The sequence below is a fragment of the Lygodium microphyllum genome, chromosome 13 (genome assembly GCF_053477565.2).
Source record: "Lygodium microphyllum isolate KBCC chromosome 13, Lygodium_microphyllum_v1.1.10, whole genome shotgun sequence".
NCBI lineage: Eukaryota > Viridiplantae > Streptophyta > Polypodiopsida > Schizaeales > Lygodiaceae > Lygodium > Lygodium microphyllum.
In genome coordinates, this window is record NC_141147.1 from 73,679,273 (window position 1) to 73,703,412 (window position 24,140).

General features: G+C 39.0%; 1 protein-coding gene across 2 annotated transcripts; it reads right to left on the reverse strand.

Moving 5' to 3' along the window:
• Positions 1 to 3,687: 3,687 nt before the first annotated feature.
• LOC148026767 (laccase-4-like) lies at positions 3,688 to 7,776 on the reverse strand. 2 transcript variants are annotated; one of them, XM_087691255.1, is made up of 8 exons: positions 7,447 to 7,776; positions 7,143 to 7,297; positions 6,707 to 6,951; positions 6,454 to 6,582; positions 5,939 to 6,155; positions 4,701 to 5,254; positions 4,503 to 4,622; positions 3,688 to 4,211 (listed from the first exon to the last, which is right to left on the reverse strand). In XM_087691255.1, the coding sequence occupies exons 1-8, from the start codon at positions 7,618 to 7,620 to the stop codon at positions 4,081 to 4,083; spliced, it is 1,725 nt and encodes a 574-aa protein (XP_087547381.1). In that variant the 5' UTR covers positions 7,621 to 7,776; the 3' UTR covers positions 3,688 to 4,080. The 2 variants fall into 2 exon arrangements, with proteins under 2 accessions (XP_087547381.1, XP_087547380.1); XM_087691254.1 differs by having other exon boundaries at positions 3,689 to 4,211; positions 4,503 to 5,254.
• Positions 7,777 to 24,140: the final 16,364 nt, after the last annotated feature.

Here is a 24,140-nt window from a genome sequence, read left to right on the forward strand (position 1 = left end):
TTGCCCGAATCAAGAACCCATGATTCTCTAATTCAGCCCGTGGATGGAAGAAGGTCTTCAATCCCCTGAAATCTTGAAAGGGAAGAGCCTTGAGCTATTGCCAATGGCTCCCGGGGCAAGAAATTGAAGATTCTTCAAGAGAGCTTGAGCTGCAAGAAAGATGCCATGGCCACCATTGATGTTTTCCACTCTAGGGTTTCAGGATAGTGCCAAGATTAGAGATATCAACCAACAGGGTTGAATATTGCTCTGATAAGTGCTAAAATTTGGGGAATGGAGCTAGAGATCAATGCTAAGTGTTGGAGCAGGAGGAGAAGGACCAGATAAATCAGCACAAAATGCATTGAAAATTGTGGGGCTATCTCTGGAGGCTCCAATTGCATGAGATGAAGCTCATGGGTACTCCACAGACTGCCCAAGGTGTGAGGAAAGTAGTGGGAGATGGCATTCAAGCTTGGGGAGAGACAAAAGAAAGATCCATGGAGTTCCTAGGTGCTGGAGGTTCCATGGCTACCTCAAGAAACTATGAGGAAGAAGAGGGAAACTCACCTTTGGGAAAAGATAGTCATAGTTAAGTCATTCTCCATGTCTTGGGTATCCTCCTTGGGTAAAACACTTCTAAAATTGAGATGTAGAGTAAAAAGGAGCTACTATCTTTGTCTACTTGCCTCCAAATTTGGTCAAAGCTCCATTTAAAACACTAAGAAAGACTAACATGGTCTTCAAGAAAGTTTCGAGCTTGCTTGGGTGGGGTACTCCTTGCGTACCTACGTACATGAGTAATTAGGGTTCTTTAGACTAAAAAGAAACTAAATCTAAAGGAAGAAGAAAGAGGAGAAGGATCAAAGACTGGTGCTCTGATACCGAGTGTAATGAAGTGGACCTAACATGACCTAAAGGGAGAGAAGAGGGAGTGCAAAAGATAGAGAAAGAGAGTGAGGGGAAGAGAAAAATACTAAAAGAGGAGAGAGAAAGGAAGAGAGGAAGGGAGAAAGAAGAGGAAGGAAGCCATGGAAGCTGTGAAGGTGAAGAGAGAGTTCCGTGATTAATGTGCATGATAACTAACCTAGCCCTTACACCTTAAATACCATCTACGTGATTGGTGTTTTTCTCGTAATGTCCAGATATTCCTCTCATTACAAGTTTTTATTAATTAAGTTATAGTTTAAAACATTGAATATAAGAATAAATGTAAATTTCCTCCCATTATGACCTTGTTCAAGCTCTTCTAAAGTGCACTTAAACTATGCATGCCTTGGGATCTACCTTCCCTCCATTCTCTCAATACCCCAAGTCTCACAATTTGAGTATACGAACAAGAGAGTTGTAGTAATTGCAGCTATTTCTAGTTTAGGATAGTTCAAAAGAAGGGCACAATTCTCGTTCCCCCTTGTGTGCAGCCTCCTTTACTATCATACTAGAGTATTTTATTATATTAATGGGTTTAGAGCTTCATTCTTATTTTTCTAAAGGAGAGAGCTTAATTGCTTGAAATTAGAGCTTGAATATTGTCTATTAGATCTTTGAAGCACAAATAAATAGAGAAAAATAAATTAAACTTGGAAGCTTAAGAAATCAAGTCTAATAAAAATAGTGTTGCATGAGGGTAAGACTTAAGTGTGATCTAATACTAGCACTAGGAAATAAAGGAGTTTCTCAAATGAGTATGATACTATTGCATTAGGTGATGTTATTTAATCTCTTTTAATTGTAGCTTTGTGAAACACAAGCAAATAGAGGAGGTAAAACCACACCTTGAGTCTCATAAAATCTAAGAAACATGCTAATAGTATGACAAGAGGCTCAATCTTGAAATTGAGCCTCATGTAAAGATATAAATTTGCTTAATTATACTCAAATTTTGATAAGCACAGTAATTTTTGAGCTAGGTGTTGGTGGCATAAGAGCCCCTAGCCACATGAATTAGGATCTTCCATCCTCATTGGACTTTAGGAGCACATGAGTGAGGCTCAACCTTAAGATTAAGTGTTGTTCATAGCCAATAGTGTTACATGAGGCTCAATCTTGAAACTGAGCCTCTTAATGAATGAGACAAGTGTCTAGTAAAGATACTCTAGACATTGATACAAGGAAGATCTTATATGTGAGTTTTTAGGCACCATCTCAAAATTAATCCTCTTATGAATAAAATAAAAATTTATTGTAAAAAGAAAAATTTCTAGTGAATCTATTCTAGGGGAAGATCGTACAGGTGAGATTCTAGGCTCAATGTTACAAAAGATACTACATGCAAGATTCTAGGCTTAATCTTAAAATTGAGCATGGTCTTTCAAAAGAGATACATGCCTTGTAAATGTACCAGAGAGTGATACAAGGAAAGACCCTACCTATATGCATGCTTTGGCTTATTGGCAAGGACCATTGAGAGACCTCCTTGCATTACACTAGTTAGTAGGCAATGATACTATTGCATCGATATGGTGGAGGTAATGGGCTTGCAAGCATGCCTAGGGAGTCCACCTTATAGAACATGTAAGATACCATGTGAGTTCAAAGGAAAGGGTATTTTATCCCCTAGGAAGTATGTGGTAGGTTTGTTGTAGTTTCTATGATTATAAGCTCCATCTCATTGGCAAAGGCTATGAAGAAAAATTGTACACTGCACAAATTGAATCGACTTGGCCATAGTGTTGCAGCACACATGTCATGGACTCATCAAGGTAATGGGCATCGGAGGCCTGATGGAGATTATGGGTATCGGCACCAAAGGAGTGTGAGCCTCCAAGGCTTTTTCCTCCTAGTGGTATATGGAATAAGATCTCTTATGATATCAACAAAGAAGAAGCATTGACCCATTGTGGGAGGACGGGTTCATTGGATTGCGCTTTGCAAGAGATTCGGTTGTTCTCTCTCTCTCTCTCTCTTTTTTTCGTAAACTCTCTCTCTCTCTCTCTCTCTCTCTCTCTCTCTCTATCTATCTCTCTCTCTCTCTCTCTATGTCATAGATTCGATGCATATTGAACCATTGCGATATGACGCCATGTAGGACTGATGTTGCATGTGTAGCACCAACAAAGGACACCATACAAGACTACTTCATCAAATGAACACTTGCAAAGGCTATATGTATAGCAATAGCAAAGGATGGAAAAAGATTACGTGGAAGAATCTCTCGACTCTTTCTTGGTGGCCAAAGATGAGGAGGTCATGCACCGGCAATACCCATCTTCATGCAGGTCAAAACCACAAACTGCACTTCTGCAAATGATGGAACATGTTTGAAATTGAGGGAGGAGTAACATGAAACTCCAAATTTGATGTTCACATCTTTGGAATTGACGGAAGAGTAACGTGAAATTCCGAATTGGACGACAGCTTCCTCAAAACACACTAGGATGAGCTTCGATATTGTCAAGATTACGAACTAGCCTCAATTTAAAAAGTGAATATTATCACCGCAAGTTCTTCTCAGACATCAAGAAGAGTTAATTCATAGACCTAAAGGTAAACTCTGCAAGATAGAGGAGGCCAAGTTTGCTACCTCAAATCAAAATAAATCATCACATGTATGTACGAGACCACGATCTTAGCCAAAAGAGCTCCTAAAACATTAATTCATAGGCCATATGGTGATGAATTATCGGAGTTCACCATAATGACACAAAGTGTCTTGATGTGCCAAGTTAACTCTTTTAGAAATGTTTTCAAAATGGTCTTCTCATTCCTTGTCTACATGCATTTTATTTCAATCCACCGTTGTCGATGTTATGTATGGATCAGCGATGACATAAAGAAAAATAATAGCACTAATAAGCAGATCATGTAGGACACATGATTGTTTACCATTATGTCAAATGAGGATACAAATTGTTCTCAAGTGGAAAATCCCTTACCAAGGAAGCCTAGAAGGCAACACAAAGAAGGTTCTTATGTACTCGTTTTGCTTACAAACCACCTAACTTGTCCTCTTTACTTTTCTTTTTTCCGGTGAAACTAGTAGCAAAAGACAAAATTCAAGTGGCCATGGCAAGTGTGGCCACCACAGCTTCTCTATTCTTCATCATGCTAGTGTAGAAGCATGACTATTAGTTTTGAGAGATCTTGATTGGGAAAATTTATTTAGCAAGAAGGTAGGTCAATTGGTGGGGGTTCGAGGGTTTGTTGAGGACCCACACCATTGTTGACTACGAATGCTGTTTCTAAACCCCAACTTGTATGGACCTCCAAATGGCAGTGCATGAACCATATACCTGACTCTCACAAAAGCAACAAATTAGAGGTTTTTTTCATGTCAGTACTCAAGTATAAGGGATTAGATATAAAATAAAAATACTACAAAGATTTTGTACTCCATGAGAATGTTGGCCTTTGTTATTCGCATGAACAATATTATGCTCTTTAAATTTGAAGTGCTTGGAAAATGTTTTAACTCTTTCGTTTATTTTCATGAATTTCTGTGCATGATCTATAATCTAGTGGTATGGGTTAGTTTTATTTATCCTTTCCACTTTTAAAAGATATTTAAACATGTAAAGTCCTACCCGGATTATTGGCTAGGAATCGTAACGCAACCCATCCCCCCTTTGGAACATTGACTGTGTTGCGCTCTGGGGGGTCCACCAAGTTGAAATGCTTTGGATCTAGCGTAGCATTGTAGTCTCCTGTACCCTCACCGACAATAAAGAAATTGAAACCATGGAGATGGATGGGGTGGCTTTCAGGCCCAAGGATGCTCGTACCTTGCAACACAAGTTGCACGCTCGAGTTGAAAGAAAGGCGACTAACCCTTGTGCCGGTCAAAGGGGCTAGATTCTTAGGTTGTTGAGTCCCAGTAAAATTAAATAGCATAATAGGATTGTTGGGGAAGTCAGTGGTGAAGATTCCACTAAAGTTCTTACTTGAGAAGTAGGTTTGAAGTAGGGCGGTATTGGGAAGGTTGAACGAGATGTTGTTAACGGCTGCTGAGAACTTGCCTCCAGTTGGACCTTGACATTTCTTGGTGCGTGGGCATGGCTTTCTCGCTAGTCCAACTGTGAAGAATAAGTGGCGATCCACAGTTTGTGGGACTTTAGCTGGGTACTTGTGTGAGTTGAGGCTTCGAAGGCTACTGCTAAAATTGTTGGCGATGGTAGTATCATTGTAAGGTGGAAGGGTTGGCATTATGGATTGTCCTTGCATGCTAGAGTTGGCTCCTGAGAAGAAACCATCGTACTCCAAAATTGCAGTTGTGGTGCTATTGTCAAAGGGGACGGTGGGGCCTGCTGAGTCATAGGCCCTTGCTGCAATGAAGTACCTGATACACATTGGAAACCTTTGTTATACATGAATGCAAACATCAATCAAAATCAAGCCAAGCCTACCATACAGTATGTAATACACATGAGGAAATTTGGTACACTTGAGAATACATCAAAAAATCTTGTGTAATTACAAATTAAGCTAGCACACATTTATGCAAATAATGGATACTCTCTACAGTTTCTATACTTTAAGAACTTTAATAGGCAGAACCTTTGCTTGGTAGAACAATATATATGGATTGATGCGTGGCGGTCAAACAATGAAAGATGAGCTAGCGTGGTTGATTGAAAGTAATCAAATAAGAGATTGGATGGGTCATAAATAACTTCACTACTTACAAGATGTGTTTTAAACCTTCAACCTTTTAGTCTTAAAACTAGGTTATGCTCATATCTAAGTTAACTGCCACATCCTTGGACTTTTTTATTCCGAAAAGTAGTGGTACTATGTGTCCTAAAGGGGAGAGAAGATGACATTTTGAGGTTTTCTAATATTCCAATGCAGCACAATCGCGTGTGTTAAGACCACGTGCATTGTAATGAAAGATCAAGAATGATCTAGGATGCATATTAATGACCTTGAAATGCAAGACAGAGTGCTTTTCTTTCCCAATTGTTGAAGAGGTATATGACTCCATCTTATGAGTCAATTATGAAACCTTGTCACATGAGATTACCTGCCAACTTGTTGAGTGGTGGTGAGTAGGGCATTGGTTGTCTGGCCAGGAGCAATCCGGATGACATTCGTGAAAAGGGGTTTCGTGTATGATGCATCGATCTCCACCACTGTAAGTGTGTGGTTTGCAATGCTAAAGAAGAGCTCTTGGTTCAGCCCGGCGTTGATTATTCTCAATAGATATGTTTTATTCCTCTCGACAGGGAGCTTAAACATGTCTAGAAAATATGGATTGAAAGATGTTAGGGCATACAAGCATGTGTGCCTGTGAAAAATTCAGACACCACAACAACATGACTAAAACTATAAAGCGCTCGTGAAAAGTAAAAGAGGTTTGGAGGAATCAAGAAGACCTTGAGATATATGTACATACGTATATCAAGGTTTCTCAATGTTGGGAGTGTGTAGTCTTGAAATGCGTTAAATGCGGAATGATTTTTCAGTCCAAACCCCATCCTGCCTCACCTTTTGTGATGAGAAGTCTATGAGGCGCTCTTGTATAATTCGCGGACTTACCTTTAGAGGAGCAATTGTATAGAGCGCCGGGCTGGCCATTGATGGTGTAAGCATCAGAGACATTGGGGCCAGCTCCTGATCGCAATGCTTTCTTGATCACTAATTCGGTATCAGAGTTCCACCATTCACCTAACATGTCATTCGAAAAGTGGGTATGAATTTTGCTGTACTGGAGATGGACCGAAGGGGGAAGCTTCACTATGGTATATCCTGCATCTATAATGCCACAAATAGAGTTTTTTTGGCAACTTACCGAGGACCAAAGGTATTTCGTCGGAGGGAGGTGGGAAGGGATAGGGTGTGCCGCGTTTGGGGAGGATGACAAGAGCACCATGGACGGTGGCGCGCATCCAAGAGATGTGGGCATGCCAGAAAAGTGTTCCCCTCTGGCCCACGAGCGTAAAGTTGTAGAGGTAGCTGTGGCCGGGTTGGATCGGACATTGGGTGATGTAGGCAGGTCCGTCGAACCAGGCGGTGCGCAATTGCCGTGCGCCGTGCCTTTAAGATCAATTCAAGAGACACAAGGAAAAATTACAACACTGGAAATGCAATATGGATATCCCGCGTGCTTGCATTCCTTTCAAGCACAATGAAGGATCTCAAGTAGTCCTCCATACATATTTCTTCCACCAGCTTGATAGATACCCTATCGAAAAATTCTGTACTTCCGATAATCAGCGATGCCTTACCAGTGGATCGTTATGTTCCTATGGGGCAACTCGTTGCTGACTTTGACGAGCAACCGATCCCCCTCACGAGCATACAAGGTGGGGCCTGGGAACTGGTCATTCACGGTTACCATGCGCTTAATGTGGCAAAGGCGGGTGACGTTGGTGTATTTGACCTGGTTCGGGAAACATGCATTTAAAGCAACACCAGATTGACATCAACATTTCATCATTGAAAGGGGAGGGTGGCCCTTCGCGTCTTACAAAGACGGCGAGCTAAATACATCAGCATGGTTGATATGTATCAAAATAAAGATCGGCTTACATGGAACGCAAAGCGGCGAGTGAGGGGTGCAGGTGGGCGATGTTGGTGGTGGTCATCTGCACGGCTAGTATCCTGAGCAACAGCCGCCGCCACCTTCCACGCGGACACCAAGGAGGCGAGCAGGAGCAAGAAGGTCATGTTAGGGACGAGAGAGAGGGAAGAAAAGACGGCCATGGCGCCGAGAGGGGCTCTCTCTCTCTCTCGCCTGCTAGCTGTGTATTACACACGGGACTACTGCTGCTGATCGGGAAGGCCGCTTGTGTGTGTTTCCTTTTATACGAGAGAGATCAGAGCCTCGAATTATATCCTTGAATTCTGACCTGACTACTGCTACTCACTTATCAATATCGTCGTAGTCTAAGTAGGTGGTGGGGAGGGGGGTATGTGCATATGTGCGCGTGTGGTGGTGTTCTTTTGGGCCAATGTGCAAGATCATCGCTTTTGCTTCACGAAGCAAGCTCGCAACTTCCCTCGTGCCTTTTGATCCACACTCCAAGGGAGAGAACAGTGCCATCCTAATAGCCCCACTCACCAAATTTAGAGAACCCCCCACCTTTAAGCATAAACAAGTACAACCACGGGACTTTGGTTAAACTCATCGCTTGGACTTGCTAAGGGGCCGTGTGAGCATTTGCTTGGGGCCCCCGGGTTATGTGAATTTCTTCTCCCATCATAATCTGGAGTTTTGATTTAAAATTAGAAGCTTGATTTCGAAAAGCAAGAGGTGACTTGAGCTAAAAACATGATAGGTGAAGCACAATATTTTTGGAAGTGTAAACCCCCCTTCCCTCAAATAATGAGCACTCTTTATTTGTTCAAACCAACCACTCCTTGTAGATGGTTGAAATCTCCATTTCTATGGGAGTACTTGAGAGCTTCTAGGCTTTTGAGTGCCTTAGCTCATGCACCCTATTTGTAATTATTGATAAACAGGAGTTCCTATGAGCCAATTGGGCCAACTGAAAATGTTCTGTTGATGCAAGATCTCTATGGTTAACAATATACGTGAAATATATATCATTTGAGCTTAGCAATGTACATAACTGTGAGACATCCCTAATATGGTTGCTTCTAGTTTTGGCAGGTTGCAAGAATTGAGGTCAAAAATGTGTCTTGCCTTTACAAAGGCAATGAGCACTTTTATGCCACATTGCGAATCTTACATGAATATTTAGCACTGTGAAAGCCTAGTGATTACGAAGGATACTACCTATGCAGAAAGTTCACACACGTAGATACAATCCATAATCGATCGAGGTCAAAAAGTATAAGAAAATTTGACCTAATGTACATCCATCATAGGACTCGATTTAAGAAACATTAAGCTCCTCTTTGGTTCAAGTAGGTGGTTCTGACATCCGTCCACACAGAGAGAACAAAGTAGTTATCCTTTGGACCTTCAAGTACGCCCATAAGATCGGCATATACTTCACTGGCATTTACATCAGGTCAATGATATTTGACACAGTCCATGAGGAAATGATCAGTGCTTCTAATTGCGAGTATACTACACATGACTAACTAGCGTAGAACTCATATACAATCCATAACATCTCACACGAGCTATATACTAAACCTTTGTATGTTGTACGAAGTAAAAAAATATCAAGCCTTCTGTATTTTATGGAAAATATTATAAGAAACAATCTTGGTCATCAAGACCCACACCTTAAATAACTGCATGAAATTTTAGCGATGTGAGGTTTTGACATTTCAACTTCTGCCAAAATTGAAAGCCAAACATGTAAACTATGTTTCAAAAACATTCCAAGTTTTTTTTTAATGCACATTAGAAGCACGTGATAACAATCAAACGATACAATGCTCATACCAATTATATGCTAACACCATTCTAGGAAGTTGACCGATTAATAGTACACAAAAGTGTCCAATGACACTTTTTATATCCTATTACCAAACTAGTTTTAAACTGAGAAGGAGCACTCTACCGCGATATAGCTATCAGGCTTTGATGCTAACATGATGCTAATGTCTGGCTTTTCTGCTTTGCAATACCTCAACTCTCATGGAGAGAAGGAGCATAATCGATGGCATGGATCTACACAACATTGAAGATGATGATGTTGCCTATCCTCTTTGCAATTCCTCAATTTTCAATGGATATTAGGTTCTGTTGAGTCATAATGTAGCCAAGTATAAGATGTTCTAATAAACTAACAAGGAATGCTCTACCACGATATAGCTATCAAGCTTTGATGCTAACATGATGCTAATGTCAAGTTTTTGTGCTTTGCAATACCTCAACTCTCATGGAGAGAAGGAGCATAATCGATGACATGGATCTACACAACATTGAAGATGATGATGTTGCCTATCATCTTTGCAATACCTCAATTTTCAATGGATTTTAGGTTCTGTTGAGTCATAATGTAGCCAAGTATAAGATGTTCTAATAAATTCAAAGATCAGATGTGGATGATACTTCAAAGCAATTGGACCTACCGTGTATTAGAGTTTCAATATCAAAATTTGGATCCTCCACAATTCCTAAAGTCCTAATCCAAGACATCATGTACATGCACATAGGCATATATGTCATTCGTGTATCAGAAGCTAAATCAAAACATATTGGTAACTAGATGAACGTTCCTAAATTTCTTGTTGAATATTTTTGCATCTATTTATCTAGTTGAAAACGTTGTGTATCCTTTTTAGTTCATTGCAAAATGATAGTTAGTTGTATCTCTAACGAGGCAAAGGACTATGATTCAAATTCAAATTTGGCATCATTTGACTAATAACTTGAGTGAAAAAAAAAAAGGTGCAAGATAATGGATTCTTGTTTGATTGCAAATTTATTACAACAAAATGATAATGCTAATTCGATAAGTTTGAAAACATTGCTCTTTCTTGCATTCCACAGTAAGGAGTAGTTGCAATTGAGCACTGAGCTCCTTTGTTTGAAGTTGTGAATTGAAGCTATTTGTTGATGTGCAAAGTGCTACAAAGTTGAATACATGCCTGCATTTGAATTTGTTTATTTGTATATTTGTACTCGGTCAAATGTTTAGGAAATACCTAGGCATTTAAAAATCGAACGACATATTTTTCACCCACCACTAATTCCCACTACAAGAAAGAGGAGCTATAGATGCATCAATATATGCATTTACCAATTTAGAATAAAGCTTATGGGTGTGTCACCTATGCACTATCTTGTGTTTATAAGCGCATCCAATCCACATTTCAAATGTGTTGCTAGATGTGGATATGGATGCCAATACAGATGCACTTATTTTTTGTTTTGAAGGAAAAAAAATCCAAGGAGCTATTGGTTTTGTAAAATCGTAGTTGAAAATGGATATGTAATCAAAAGCTCCCTATTTTTCAAAAAAATCTACCTACATGCACGGTAATTTTTTATATTACAAGTGGTACATCATACTAGATCTAATTAAGATACAAAATAACATAACACACACAATGCTGTATTACCAACGTTACAATATGCCATGACAAAATACACAATTTTGATATCTACAACAACAAGATTGGCCAAACAATGTTCTTTGTCTATTTCAATATATTCATGGGTACATATATACATTTCAAAGCCTAAACTTTACTTGAATTGCTACTAAGGATAACTTAAACCTAAGGTCTGTGTGTTATATAGAAAAGAAACACTAAAGCTATGGCATCTCATGCATTGATTCATGGACTTAGATGAAATAGATGGGACTTAGGTAACCTCTTATTCTTTCACGGGTTCCCTTTTCAAAATAGTTTTAGGCTACCTCCCACATAGCTAACTTGTACTCTAGCTTTGAACCATACATGCCTCTCTACTCAATCCTATGCATGTAGAAAAGCCCTAAAGCTTCAAAGTTTGTGATAGACTCACCAAAAATTTCCTCTCTCATTCTAGTCTTTTTATCAAGAGAGAGCGTGATGGCCTCGTGATTCAAATGTGCCTCCTCTTAACCCCTCTAACCATATAATGATAGGGAATTCCCTTCATTCCATGCTTGCAAGAAGAACAATAAGAGCAATGGGGGAGAAGAAGTTGCTTCCGCTTGGTCCCTCACACTCTCTTTTACTTCCTCACTCTCTCTTCCTTACTCAAGTAAGATATGGAGGTAAAACTAAGCATGTGGTATGAAAATGGGAAATTAATCAAAAGAGGAGGAGAATATAAGAAAAAAGGGATCCACTCTCTTCGTCCCTCACACTCACTCACTCACTCTCACACACAATGTCTCTCAAGCAATGGTGAAGGTAGAAGTAAGAAGGTAGAGAAGGCAACAAGAACTTTCAAGTTGCACACACAAGAACGAGCTCTATATTCATTTTTCCACATCATCCAACAAAGTTTCCTATTTGGTCGATACCCTCCATTGATTGGTCCCTCTTTTGTCCATTTACAATGTTGGGTTTTGTGTTTGGGACTTTGCAAATTACTTGCAAAATGTTTAATATATGTGAATGATATTTTTCTATTCATCTTGTGTTATTTAGTACGTGCAAGTGTGCTAGAAATTTTACTTTTACTTGCAAATTCATACAATTTAAAAGGAATGAGCCACATGTTGGAATTTAAAAGACTATCCTTTCTAGGTTGCAGGTGAATTGACTTTGAAATATGGTGGACTAGTCTCAAGACTAGAAAATTTGATAGAGATAACATTTAAATAGATGGTAAGGTATTAAGTATCTCCAATAGTTACTCTATTATCTTTTTAAGCCCCATCTTAATCTCTTCTTGCTATTTCAGTGCTATTGACTATATCATTTGCTATTTTTTCCAGTTAATTTTTATGAAAAAATCTATCTATGGCAAGTTGTAAAAATGATGCTTTGAATAACTCCTAATGCCCTTAGCAAATTTACTTCACAGTTTTGACTCATGTAAATATTATTATTTGATTTAGTATTTTTAGTAGTTCCTAAATTTAGTTAGCATTTACCTCCTCTTAAGTGAGTGGTAGTCCCTTGGCGCCCATTGTTAAGGTAGTGTGTTGTAGCACTACCATAGACATGGAATAATAAGACTCAAGTAATGTAGTCCATTGGAGGAGCACTAGTTGTCACTGATGGAAATGTAATTCATGATGGTGAAGGCACAAATTGCATTTGGTTTCCTTGGATGCATGATGGTTTAAGACATGGTCGATGACAAGGTTTTTGTAGTTGACTATGCCATTGCCAATCACCAAATGCTTGATTGGTATGCCCTTTGATAGTGATCTCATGACTTGAGGTGTTGGGAGGAGGAATTACTCAGTATAGAAGAGTGAAGAATTGGATTTGGAGAGCTTTGTAATAGAGATGAATATTTGACATTCAACTTTAATACATTTTGAAGCCAAGTGGCCCATTGCCAATGCCTTCCAATGTAAGGCTCAATCCCTCCTTAGAACAATCTTACCTATGTGGGGAAAATATAAGTTGATTATGACAATAGACACAAAGGGTGTTCCTATGCTCCTCTACATCCTTCCTAATAGGGAAAATGTTGAATAAAAATTCATGCTAGGGTGACCATTTAAGCCCCACACCATATGTCAAGTTGACAGTGTAGAAGAGTGAGTCCACTTTAGCCTTCTAAGAACTAGAATAGAAGCATGCCCTGTTAGAGCAACTAGAAATCACCCAAGAAAAGAATCTAAAGCCCATGGGAAACTCCCAGATCAATACCTTAATGCCCCTTGGTAACCTCCAATGTAGTAGAAAACAAGAGAGAGATGGACAAAGGCACATGTAGGAAGGGTAGCAGACATGCTCCCTTCTCAATTCATTCCATCAACACACAGTGTAAAAGTCAACTGTGTGTATAGCACACATACAATGATCAACAGACCTAGATCTAACCATGGTTAAGTCGGTGTAACTTAGCCTTATTCAACTAAGGTAAACAATTGCAAGCTTGAATCTTCACACTCCCCCTCAAGCTCAAGTGGGGTACTTCACTCCAAGTAGCTCTCTAAAATGCACAAACTTATCTTTACCCAATGACTTGGTAAAGATATCTGCAACTTGGTCTTCTGTCCTCACATGGACCAAATCAATGTCACTTGCAATCACTTTTACTCTGATAAAGTGATAGTGTACCTCAATGTGCTTAGTTCTAGCATGATAGACAGGATTACTGGCTAGGAGCACACTACTCATGTTGTCAGAATAGAGTGTGTCAGGCCTGACTTCCTATATGCCCAAATCATGAAGAAGCTTCATGAGCCATGCTACCTTCACATGCAGCTAGTGCAATGCCTCTATACTATGCCTCAGTACTAGAGAGTGCAATTGTAGGATGCTTCTTGTTGCTCCAGCTAACCTTACTACTACCAAGGGAAAATGCATACCCACTAGTAGATCTCGTGTCATAGGTACTTCCTACCCAATTAGCATCTATATATCTTGTAAGATCCAAAGTCCATAACATCTCACACGAGCTATATACTAAGCCTTTGTATGTTGTACGCAGAAAAAAAATATCAAGCCTTCTATATTTTATGGAAAATATTATAAGAAACAATCTTGGTCATCAAGACCCATACCTTAAATAACTGCGTGAAATTTTAGCGATGTGAGGTTTTGACATTTAAACTTCTGCCAAAATTGAAAGCCAAACATGTAAACTATGTTTCAAAAACATTCCAAGTTTTTTTTTAATGCACATTAGAAGCACATGATAACAATCAAATGATACAATGCTCATACCAATTATATGCTAACACCATTCTAGGAAGTTGACTGATTAATAGTACACAAAAGTGTCCACCAATGACCCTTTTTATATCCTATTACCAAACTAGTTTCAAACTGAGAAGGAGCACTCTACCACGATATAGCTATTAGGCTTTGATGCTAACATGATGCTAATGTCTGGCTTTTCTGCTTTGCAATACCTCAACTCTCATGGAGAGAAGGAGCATAATCGATGACATGGATCTACACAACATTGAAGATGATGATGTTGCATATCCTCTTTGCAATTCCTCAATTTTCAATGGATTTTAGGTTTCGTTGAGTCATAATGTAGCCAAGTATAAGATGTTCTAATAAATTCAAAGATCAGATGTGGATGATACTTCAAAGCAATTGGACCTACCGTGTATTAGAGTTTCAATATCAAAATTTGGATCCTCCACAATTCCTAAAGTCCTAATCCAAGACATCATGTACATGCACATAGGCATATATGTCATTCGTGTATCAGAAGCTAAATCAAAACCTATTGGTAACTAGATGAACGTTCCTAAATCTCTTGTTGAATATTTTTGCATCTATTTATCTAGTTGAAAACGTTGTGTATCCTTTTTAGTTCATTGCAAAATGATAGTTAGTTGTATCTCTAACGAGGCAAAGGACTATGATTCAAATTCAAATTTGGCATCATTTGACTAATAACTTGAGTGAAAAAAAAAAAGGTGCAAGATAATGGATTCTTGTTTGATTGCAAATTTATTACAACAAAATGATAATGCTAATTGGATAAGTTTGAAAACGTTGCTCTTTCTTGCATTCCACAGTAAGGAATAGTTGCAATTGAGCACTGAGCTCCTTTGTTTGAAGTTGTGAATTGAAGCTATTTGTTGATGTGCAAAGTGCTACGAAGTTGAATACATGCCTGCATTTGAATTTGTTTATTTGTATATTTGTACTCAGTCAAATGTTTAGGAAATACCTAGGCATTTAAAAATCGAACGACATATTTTTCACCCACCACTAATTCCCACTACAAGAAAGAGGAGCTATAGATGCATCAATATATGCATTTACCAATTTAGAATAAAACTTATGGGTGTGTCACCTATGTAGTATCTTGTGTTTATACGTGCATCCAATCCACATTTCAAATGTGTTGCTAGATGTGGATATGGATGCCAATATAGATGCACTTATTTTTTGTTTTCAAGAAATAAAGATCCAAGGAGCTATTGGTTTTGTAAAATTGCAGTTGAAAATGGATACGCAATCAAAAGCTCCCTATTTTTTAAAAAAATCTACCTACATGCACGGTAAATTTTTTATTACAAGTGGTACATCATCCTAGATCTAATTAAGATACAAAATATCATAACATACACAATGTTGTATTAACAACATTATAATATGCCATGACAAAATACACAATTCTGATATCTACAACAACGAGATTGGCCAAACAATGTTATTTGTCTATTTCAATATATTCATGGGTACATATATACATTTCAAAGCCTAAACTTGACTTGAATTGCTACTAAGGATAACTTAAACCTAAGGTTTGTGTGTTATATAGAAAAGAAACACTAAAGCTATGGCATCTCATGCATTGATTCATGGACTTAGATGAAATAGATGGGACTTAGGTAACCTCTTATTCTTTCATGGGTTCCCTTCTCAAAATAGTTTTAGGCTACCTCCCACATAGCTAACTTGTACTCTAGCTTTGAACCATACATGCCTCTCTACTCAATCATGTGCATGTAGAAAAGCCCTAAAGCTTCAAAGTTTGTGATAGACTCACCAAAAATTTCCTCTCTCATTCTAGTCTTTTTATCAAGAGAGAGCGTGGTGGCCTCGTGATTCAAATGTGCCTCCTCTTAACCTCTCTAACCATATAATGATAGGGAATTCCCTTCGTTCCATGCTTGCAAGAAGAAGATTAAGAGCAGTGGGGGAGAAGAAGTTGCTTCCGCTTGGTCCCTCACACTCTCTTTTACTTCCTCACTCTCTCTTCCTTACTCAAGCAAGATATGGAGGTAAAAATAACCATGTGGTACGAAAATGGGAAATTAATCAAAAGAGGATGAGAATATAAGAAAAAAGGGATCCACTCTCTTCGTCCCTCACACTCACTCACTCACTCTCACACACAATCTCTATCAAGCAATGGTGAAGGTAGAAGTAAGAAGGTAGAGAAGGCAACAAGAGCTTTCAAGTTGCACACACAAGAACGAGCTCTATATTCATTTTTCCACATCATCCAACAAATTTTCCTATTTGGGTGATACCCTCCATTTATTGGTCCCTCTTTTGTCCATTTACAATGTTGGGTTTTGTGTTTGGGACTTTGCAACTTACTTGCAAAATGTTTAAATATGTGAATGATATTTTTCTATTCAACTTGTGTTATTTAGTACGTGCAAGTGTGCTAGAAATTTTACTTTTACTTGCAAATTCATACAATTTACAAGGAATGAGCCACATGTTGGAGTTTAAAAGACCATCCTTTCTAGGTTGCAGGTGAATTGACTTTGAAATATGGTGGACTAGTCTCAAGACTAGAAAATTTGACAGAGATAACATGTAAATAGATGGTAAGGTATTAAGTATCTCCAAAAGTTACTCTATTATCTATTTAAGCCCCATCTTAATCTCTTCTTGCTATTTTAGTGCTATTGACTATATCATTTGCTATTTTTTCCGGTTAATTTTTATGAAAATTCTATCTATGGCAGGTTGTAAAAATGATGCTTTGAATAACTCCTAATGCCCTTATCAAATTTACTTCACACTTTTGACTCAGGTAAATATTATTCTTGGATTTACTAGTTTTAGTAGTTCCTGAATTTAGTTAGCATTTACCTCCTCTAAAGTGAGTGGTAGTCCCTTGGCGCCCGTTGTTTAAGGTAGTGTGTTGTAGCACTACCATAGACATGGAATAATAGGACTCAAGTAACATAGTCCGAGGAGCACTAGTTTTCATGTATGGAAATGTAATTCATGATGGTGAAGGCACAAATTGCATTTGGTCTCCTTGGATGCATGATGGTTTAAGACATGGTCAATGACAAGGTTTTTGTAGTTGACTATGCCATTTCCAATCATGATATGCTTGATTAGTATGCCCTTTGATAGTGATCTCATGACTTGAGGTGTTGGGAGGAGGAATTACTCAATATAGAAGAGTGAAGAATTGGATTTGGAGAGCTTTGGAATAGAGATGAAGATTTGACATTCAACTTTAATACATTTTGAAGCCAAGTGGCCCATTGCCAGTTCCTTCCAAGGCAAGGCTCAATCCCTCTTTAGAACAATCTTACCTATGTGGGGAAAATATAAGTTGATTATGAAAAAAGACACAAAGGGTATTCCTATGCTCCTCTATATCCTTCCTAATAGGGAAAATATTGAATAAAACTTCATGCCAGGGTGACCATTTAAGCCCCACACCATATGTCAAGTTGACAGTGTAGAAGATTGAGTCCACTTTAGCCTTCGAAGAACTAGAATAGAAGCATGCCCCATTACAACAACTAGAAATCACCCAAGAAGAGTCTAGTGCCCATGGGAAACTCCCAGATCAATACCTTAAGCCCCCTTGGTAACCTCCAATGTAGTAGAAAACAAGAGAGAGATGGACAAAGGCACATGTAGAAAGGGTAGAAGACATGCTCCCTTCTCAGTTCATTCCATCAACACACAGTGTAAAAGTCAACTGTGTGTACAACACACATACAACGATCAACAGACCTAGATCTTACCATGGTTAAGTCAGTGAAACTTAGCCTTATTCAACTAAGGTAAACAACTGCGAGCTTGAATCTCAACATTCCCCCTCAAGTTCAAGTGGGGTACTTCACTCCAAGTAGCTCTATGAAATGCACAAACTTATCTTTACCCAATGACTTGGTAAAGATATCTGCAACTTGGTCTTCTGTCCTCACATGGACCAAATCAATGTCACCTGCAATCACTTTTTCTCTGATAAAGTGATAGTGTACCTCAATGTGCTTAGTTCTAGCATGATAGATAGGATTACTAGCTAGGAGCACACTACTCATGTTGTCACAATAGAGTGTGACATGGTTGACTTCCAATATGCCCAAATCATCAAGAAGCTTCATGAGCCATGTTGCCTCACAAGCAGCTAGTGCAACGCCTCTATTACAATTGTAGGTTGCTTCTTGCTGCTCCAGCTAACCATACTACTACCAAGGGAAAATGCATACCCACTAGTAGATCTTGTGTCATAGGTACTTCCTACCCAGTTAGCATCTATATATCTTGTAAGCTCCAAAGGCTTACCATGCTCATAGAATAGACCATACTTTGATGTAGCCTTCACATATCTCAAGATCCTCCTCATTGTATCCAAGTGTGGCCTCATAGGTTTTTGCATGAACTGGCAATTCAGTCCAACTGAATAGCTAAGATTTGGTCTAGTAATGGTAAGGTAAATCAGACTACCCACCATTTGTCTATACATAGTGACATTCTCAATCTCATGTCCAACATCTTCAAGTAGCTTAAAATTTTGCTCCAATGGAGTGCTCAAAGACTTGCAATCCAACATACCATACTTGGTTAACATGTCTTGTGCATACTGCTTCTGCAACAACCAAGTACCATAAGGTGTAGAGACAACCTCAATCCCAAGGAAATATTTCAACTCACCCAAATCCTTGACCTGAAATTCAACATGTAACATTTCCTTGATCTCTCCAATTCTTGTGGTATCATCACCTGTAATGATCAAGTCATCCACATAGATGACTAATATCACATAACCTGCACTTGTCTTATTTGTGAATAGGCTATGATCAGCCTTGCCCATGGTGAAACCAAGTTTCTGTAAGCATGCACTTATCTTAGCATTCCAAGCTCTAGGTGCTTGATTCGGCCCATATAATCCTTTCTTCAATCTACACACGTGTAGGAAAATTTGGATGTACGTAGCCCTCAGGCTGATCCATGTATACTTCCTCAACCAAATCACCATTGAGAAAAGCATTCTTCACATCCATCTGATACATACTCCATCCTCTAGATGCTGCCAAAGCAATCACTGTCCTCACGGTTGCCATTTTAGCAACAGGGTTGAATGTCTCCTCATAATCAAGACCATATTGTTGTGCATACCCTTTTGCCACAAGTCTTGCCTTGTATCTTTACAATGTGCCATCTGATTTACACTTCACTTTGTATACCCATTTGCAGCCAATAGCCATCTTGCCTTCAGGAAAATCAACTAAATCCCAAGTGTCATTTTCAGCCAATGCTGAATATTCCTCATCCATTTCCTTGCACCAATGATCATCTAAAATAGCTTCAGAAAACTTTGTGGGTTCCTTGAAGCTAGTGACGTTTTCCAAATATGCATAATGCCTCACTGTGTAACCACTGTATGTAAGCTATCCACAGGCTTCGTGACTCTTTTTGATCTCCTCAACTAAGGTGCAGTATGAGACTCTCCTCTCTCATGAGGTGGTATGTATTTATGTCTCACACCAGGAGTCACAACTGATGGAATACCAAAATTACTATCCAAGCTGTCAGTGCCATGTGAATCATAACCACAAGTGAGTGGCCCTGTAACATCATCAAGTTTGCCTCTACCTTTATCCACTTTCCCGCCCCCCCCCCCCCCCCCCCACCACACTGACATACCCCTATTAGTGGATAAAGATGTTGAAGTCCTCAATCTACCTGTCCAAGGACTAACTGATGTAGTAGCATCTTTAGAAGGCCCAAAATTTTTTGCACTTTCATTTGTACCTACATGTACATAAGTCTCCTGATCTTCTTCTCATGCCATGATTTCAACTCATCAAATACCACATCTCTTGAGACCAATGTCTCATGAGTAGAAGGATTGTAGCATTTGTATCCTTTCCTATCTTCTGCATACCCATGTACATATACCAAGCATCCAAAGACCTTAAGATGGCTAAAGCCTGGCTTTATCCCATAAAGCCTCTCATGAGGAGTCACCTCATGTATCCCTGCTATTGGTGTATGATTCATGACATACACTGCAGTCATTACAGCCTCTGCCCAATGTACATTTGTTAGGCTCTTCTCATTCAACATGGCTCTTGCCAATTCCATGATCACCCTATTTTTCCTTTCTACCACACCATTTTTTTGTGGTGTGTACTTGCATGTCAATTTCCTTTTAATCCCGTAAGCTGCCAAGAAGTGATCAAAGTTTTTAGAAACATATTTTCCACCACTATCATATCTCAAGCATAAGATGTAGCAAGCCAATTCTTTCTCCACATGTCTCTTGAAGTCCTGAAAAGCATCCATGACATCACTCTTGTGCTTTAGCACATACAACCATGTGTACCTACTATAGTCATCAATGAATGACACATAGTAACATGATCCCCCAAGAGATGCATTCTGGAAGGGACCCCATACATCAGAATGCACCAGCTATGATGGTCTAGTAGTAGTGCTTACATGCCTCATAAATGAGCCTTGATTGCTTTCCAATTTGACAAGACTGGCTTACATGTCCCAATTCCACATGCTTGAACTTAGGGAGTCTAAGTAAAACTTGCTTATGTTGCATAATCTTCAGCTTTTAAACATTTACATGACCGATCCTTTTATGCCATATCTCAATATCCCTTATTGCAACATTGTCATGTGAGTACATAGCAGCATTCAATGCTGGAATTTTGTATCCAATGTAAACATCCATCCATTTCTTTTTCCTTTAGTAATGAATTTTCATCCTTGACCATACTCTTCAATGTAGCATCCATCTCTATTGAATCTAACTTGGAGATTCTATTCAGCCATTTGTCCCACATAAATAAAGTTTTTGGTTATGGAGGGTACATGTAACACGTCATAGAGACTCTTTTTCCTGTCACCATGCATCATTAAGGGAAAAATACCTGTATGCATAATGTCATGTTGCGTATCATCCCCTATGCAAACACATCCATGAGAACCTTCTACCAATGTGTCAAACCAATCTCCATGAGGAGTCATGTGGTTAGATGCCCCTGAGTCTATATACCATACATCATCTGCTTTTCCTTATGTAGAAAACCCTTTCGTCAAATGTTGCATAGCAAACAACGTGTCATCCTCCTGCATACCACTAGAAGAAGCATAATTACCATGTTGCTTCCCTCTTGCTCTTTGATCATTCTACTTCTTGTAGCAATCCTTAGCTACATGCCCATATTTGCCACAATAATGACAGTCCTTATTTGCATTTGATTGTTGTCCATGACTTATTTAAGGCTATTGCCAAGTGCCTCTTCCTCTAGCTGAATAACCCCCTCTTCCACGAGAAATTGAGGCACCTCTATTTGCTTGAGGCTGCCTAGTTTTCCATCTAGTAGCTTGCTATCCATGAGATGCATATGCATTTCCAACACCTCTTTTTCTAAAGTTTGATCTTCCTCTTCCACCTCTACCCCTTTGATTGGAGTAGAAGACACTGTCCCTGCTATTTTTAGACCCACTAGAACTTGTATTGAGTCCAAGTTTCACTTCTTCATGCCATAGAAGTGCCACAATTTCATCAAAGTCAGGCTACTTTTGATGTACTAAAATGGAAGTGTCAAATTGGTTATATTCTTGTCCAAGTCCATGGAGGGTAGTAGCCACCAAATCATCATCCTCAACTTCAGCTCCAATTGAGCCTAGTTGCTCTACAATGGTTCTTATCACACTGACATAGTCTTCAATAGACCTTCCATTACTAGATATGTGACTGGATTTTTACTTCAATTGTATCTTTCTCGCTAGATAATTATTCATCAATAAGTCCCAAGCAGCTTTTGGTGAGGTACAGTTTGCAATTGGCATAGATTTTGTGTCTGACACACATAATGACAACCAATGCAAGACCTTGCTGGCCTTTTCCAACCATGTTCTATGTGCCCTTAGTTGATCCTGTGTTGGAGGTCTATCCTCGGGTAGCCTGGGCTCATCTTCATGACCTGTGACTAGGTCCCAATAGCCTCTTCCAATTAAGAAATTAGACATCTTGAATTTCCATAGAATGAAATTGTTGTAGTCCAACTTCTCACCATCAACTATCTGAGTGATAGTGTCCTTCTCTCTTGTGTTTGCCATCTCAAAGTCTTCAACTTTTCAAAACCAGTCAATTTCTCAAAATGCTAGCAAGCAATGTACTCCAATATCCTATAATGCAACCAATTTTTACTATAAAACTGCAACAATAGCCACTATTGCATCTTCATACAGTACATGTCTTTTGTTTCCATTTAATTGCAGTTACACTGCATCAAGCTTAACAAATTTACAATCTGAATAACTTCAAGTATTCAGGGCTTGCAACTAGAAGACTGTGTCCATTAGAGGAGCTGAAAACCTTTCTATAGAGATAGCATCAATATCTTTGATTGGATCTGGAGCATTTTTAGCGATGTAAATTTATATTTTATTTGTCCTTTTCTACTATTTCTTGTGCATTTGCAGCCAATGCTACTTCTGCTTTCTTTTCTTGTTGTTTTAACTGTTCCGTGGTATCTCTCAACATACTAATAAGCTACTTTGTCTATTAGTCTGTAGCATCCTTTGCTGTGCACACCAGCTTGACAGCACAATGATTTAGCATAGGCCTAGTTCTAAGATTGCACAATTACCCGAGTTATCCCTCTGTTGCCATGCAGGCTTATACCATTGTTTCCCATTGTCTTGCAATAAATTTATCATCCCAACAACTCTACAATATGTTCCTTATAGAAGGTTTGGAAGTAGTGGAGCAACAAATCTGGACCTGTTGAAAGTAGCCAATATAGGCTCAAAGTGGACACAAGTTCCAAGATTACTACAACAGTTACAGTTGACAACTTTGGCCCATATTTTAAGTCAGTTTTAAGTTTTACTGTTCTGGATCCGAATTCGAGAAAGCTGGAGCTGCAATATCATCATGATTATACGGGTCTAAGCTTTATCATTGGCTTGACATCTATTCTTTGGTCAAAGTGAATGGGGCCTTTGGTAGTGAGGGATTTTCCATAGGTGGTGAGGTTGCCTTTGACACAAAATTCAGAGCTTTTACCAAATACAATGCTGGTCTCGGGCTCACCAAACTAGATTGCAGCATTGCCTTGCTGCTATTGGATAGAAGGGATGTTGTGAAAGACTCCTATTTTCACCACACCGGTCTTGTGAAAGCCTCCTATGTTCATCACATCAGTCCTTCACTGTTTCAACAGAGGTAGATACAAAATCACTTGACAAACGTGCAAAGGTTGGGCTGACATTGGCAAGTAGAGGTGGAGTATTAGTTGCAGCATTAGGTAAGATGACTATCTCCCTTCGTCTTCACCATGGTGGATCTCAAATCCTGCACCGTAAGTTTTCCAATTACAAATAGCTACAAGGTTGGAGAGAGTGTACAAGCTACTACGACAAAGACTAGCAACTCGTGGGAAGTGGAGGAATGGACTTCTGTGGCAAAAACTAGTAGTGTATCCATGATACCAACAAAAAATGGCATCTATGGATACTCTAGTAAGGCTTGGAAAAGGTGCTACTGTGGCCCAAAAACTCAATAGTACAACCTATTGCCACCTCTTTAGTAGCATTATTTCCTAGCTTTGAGTGGGCACCTCCTATCTCCAGTTGTTCACAAACTCCACCTTTGATGCTCGCCTGCTTCGATATAAGGTTCTACCACCTCTTTGCCCTAAGCTCCAAAATGTAGTATTGCAACCAATGGTTCTGACAATAGTTGAGGCACACGAAAAAATTGATTTTTAATCATCAACATTTGTAGCTCTAATACCATAATAGAAAACAAGAGAGAGATGGACAAAGGCAGAGGCAAGAAGGGTAGCAAACATGCTCCCTTCTCAGTTCATTCCATCAACACATAGTGTAAAAGTCAACTATGTGTACAACACACATGCAATGATCAATAGACCTAGATCTAACCATGGTTAAATTAGTGTGACTTAACCTTATTCAACTAAGGTAAACAACTGTGAGCTTGAATCTCAACTTAATGGTGCCCAAAGGTGTGA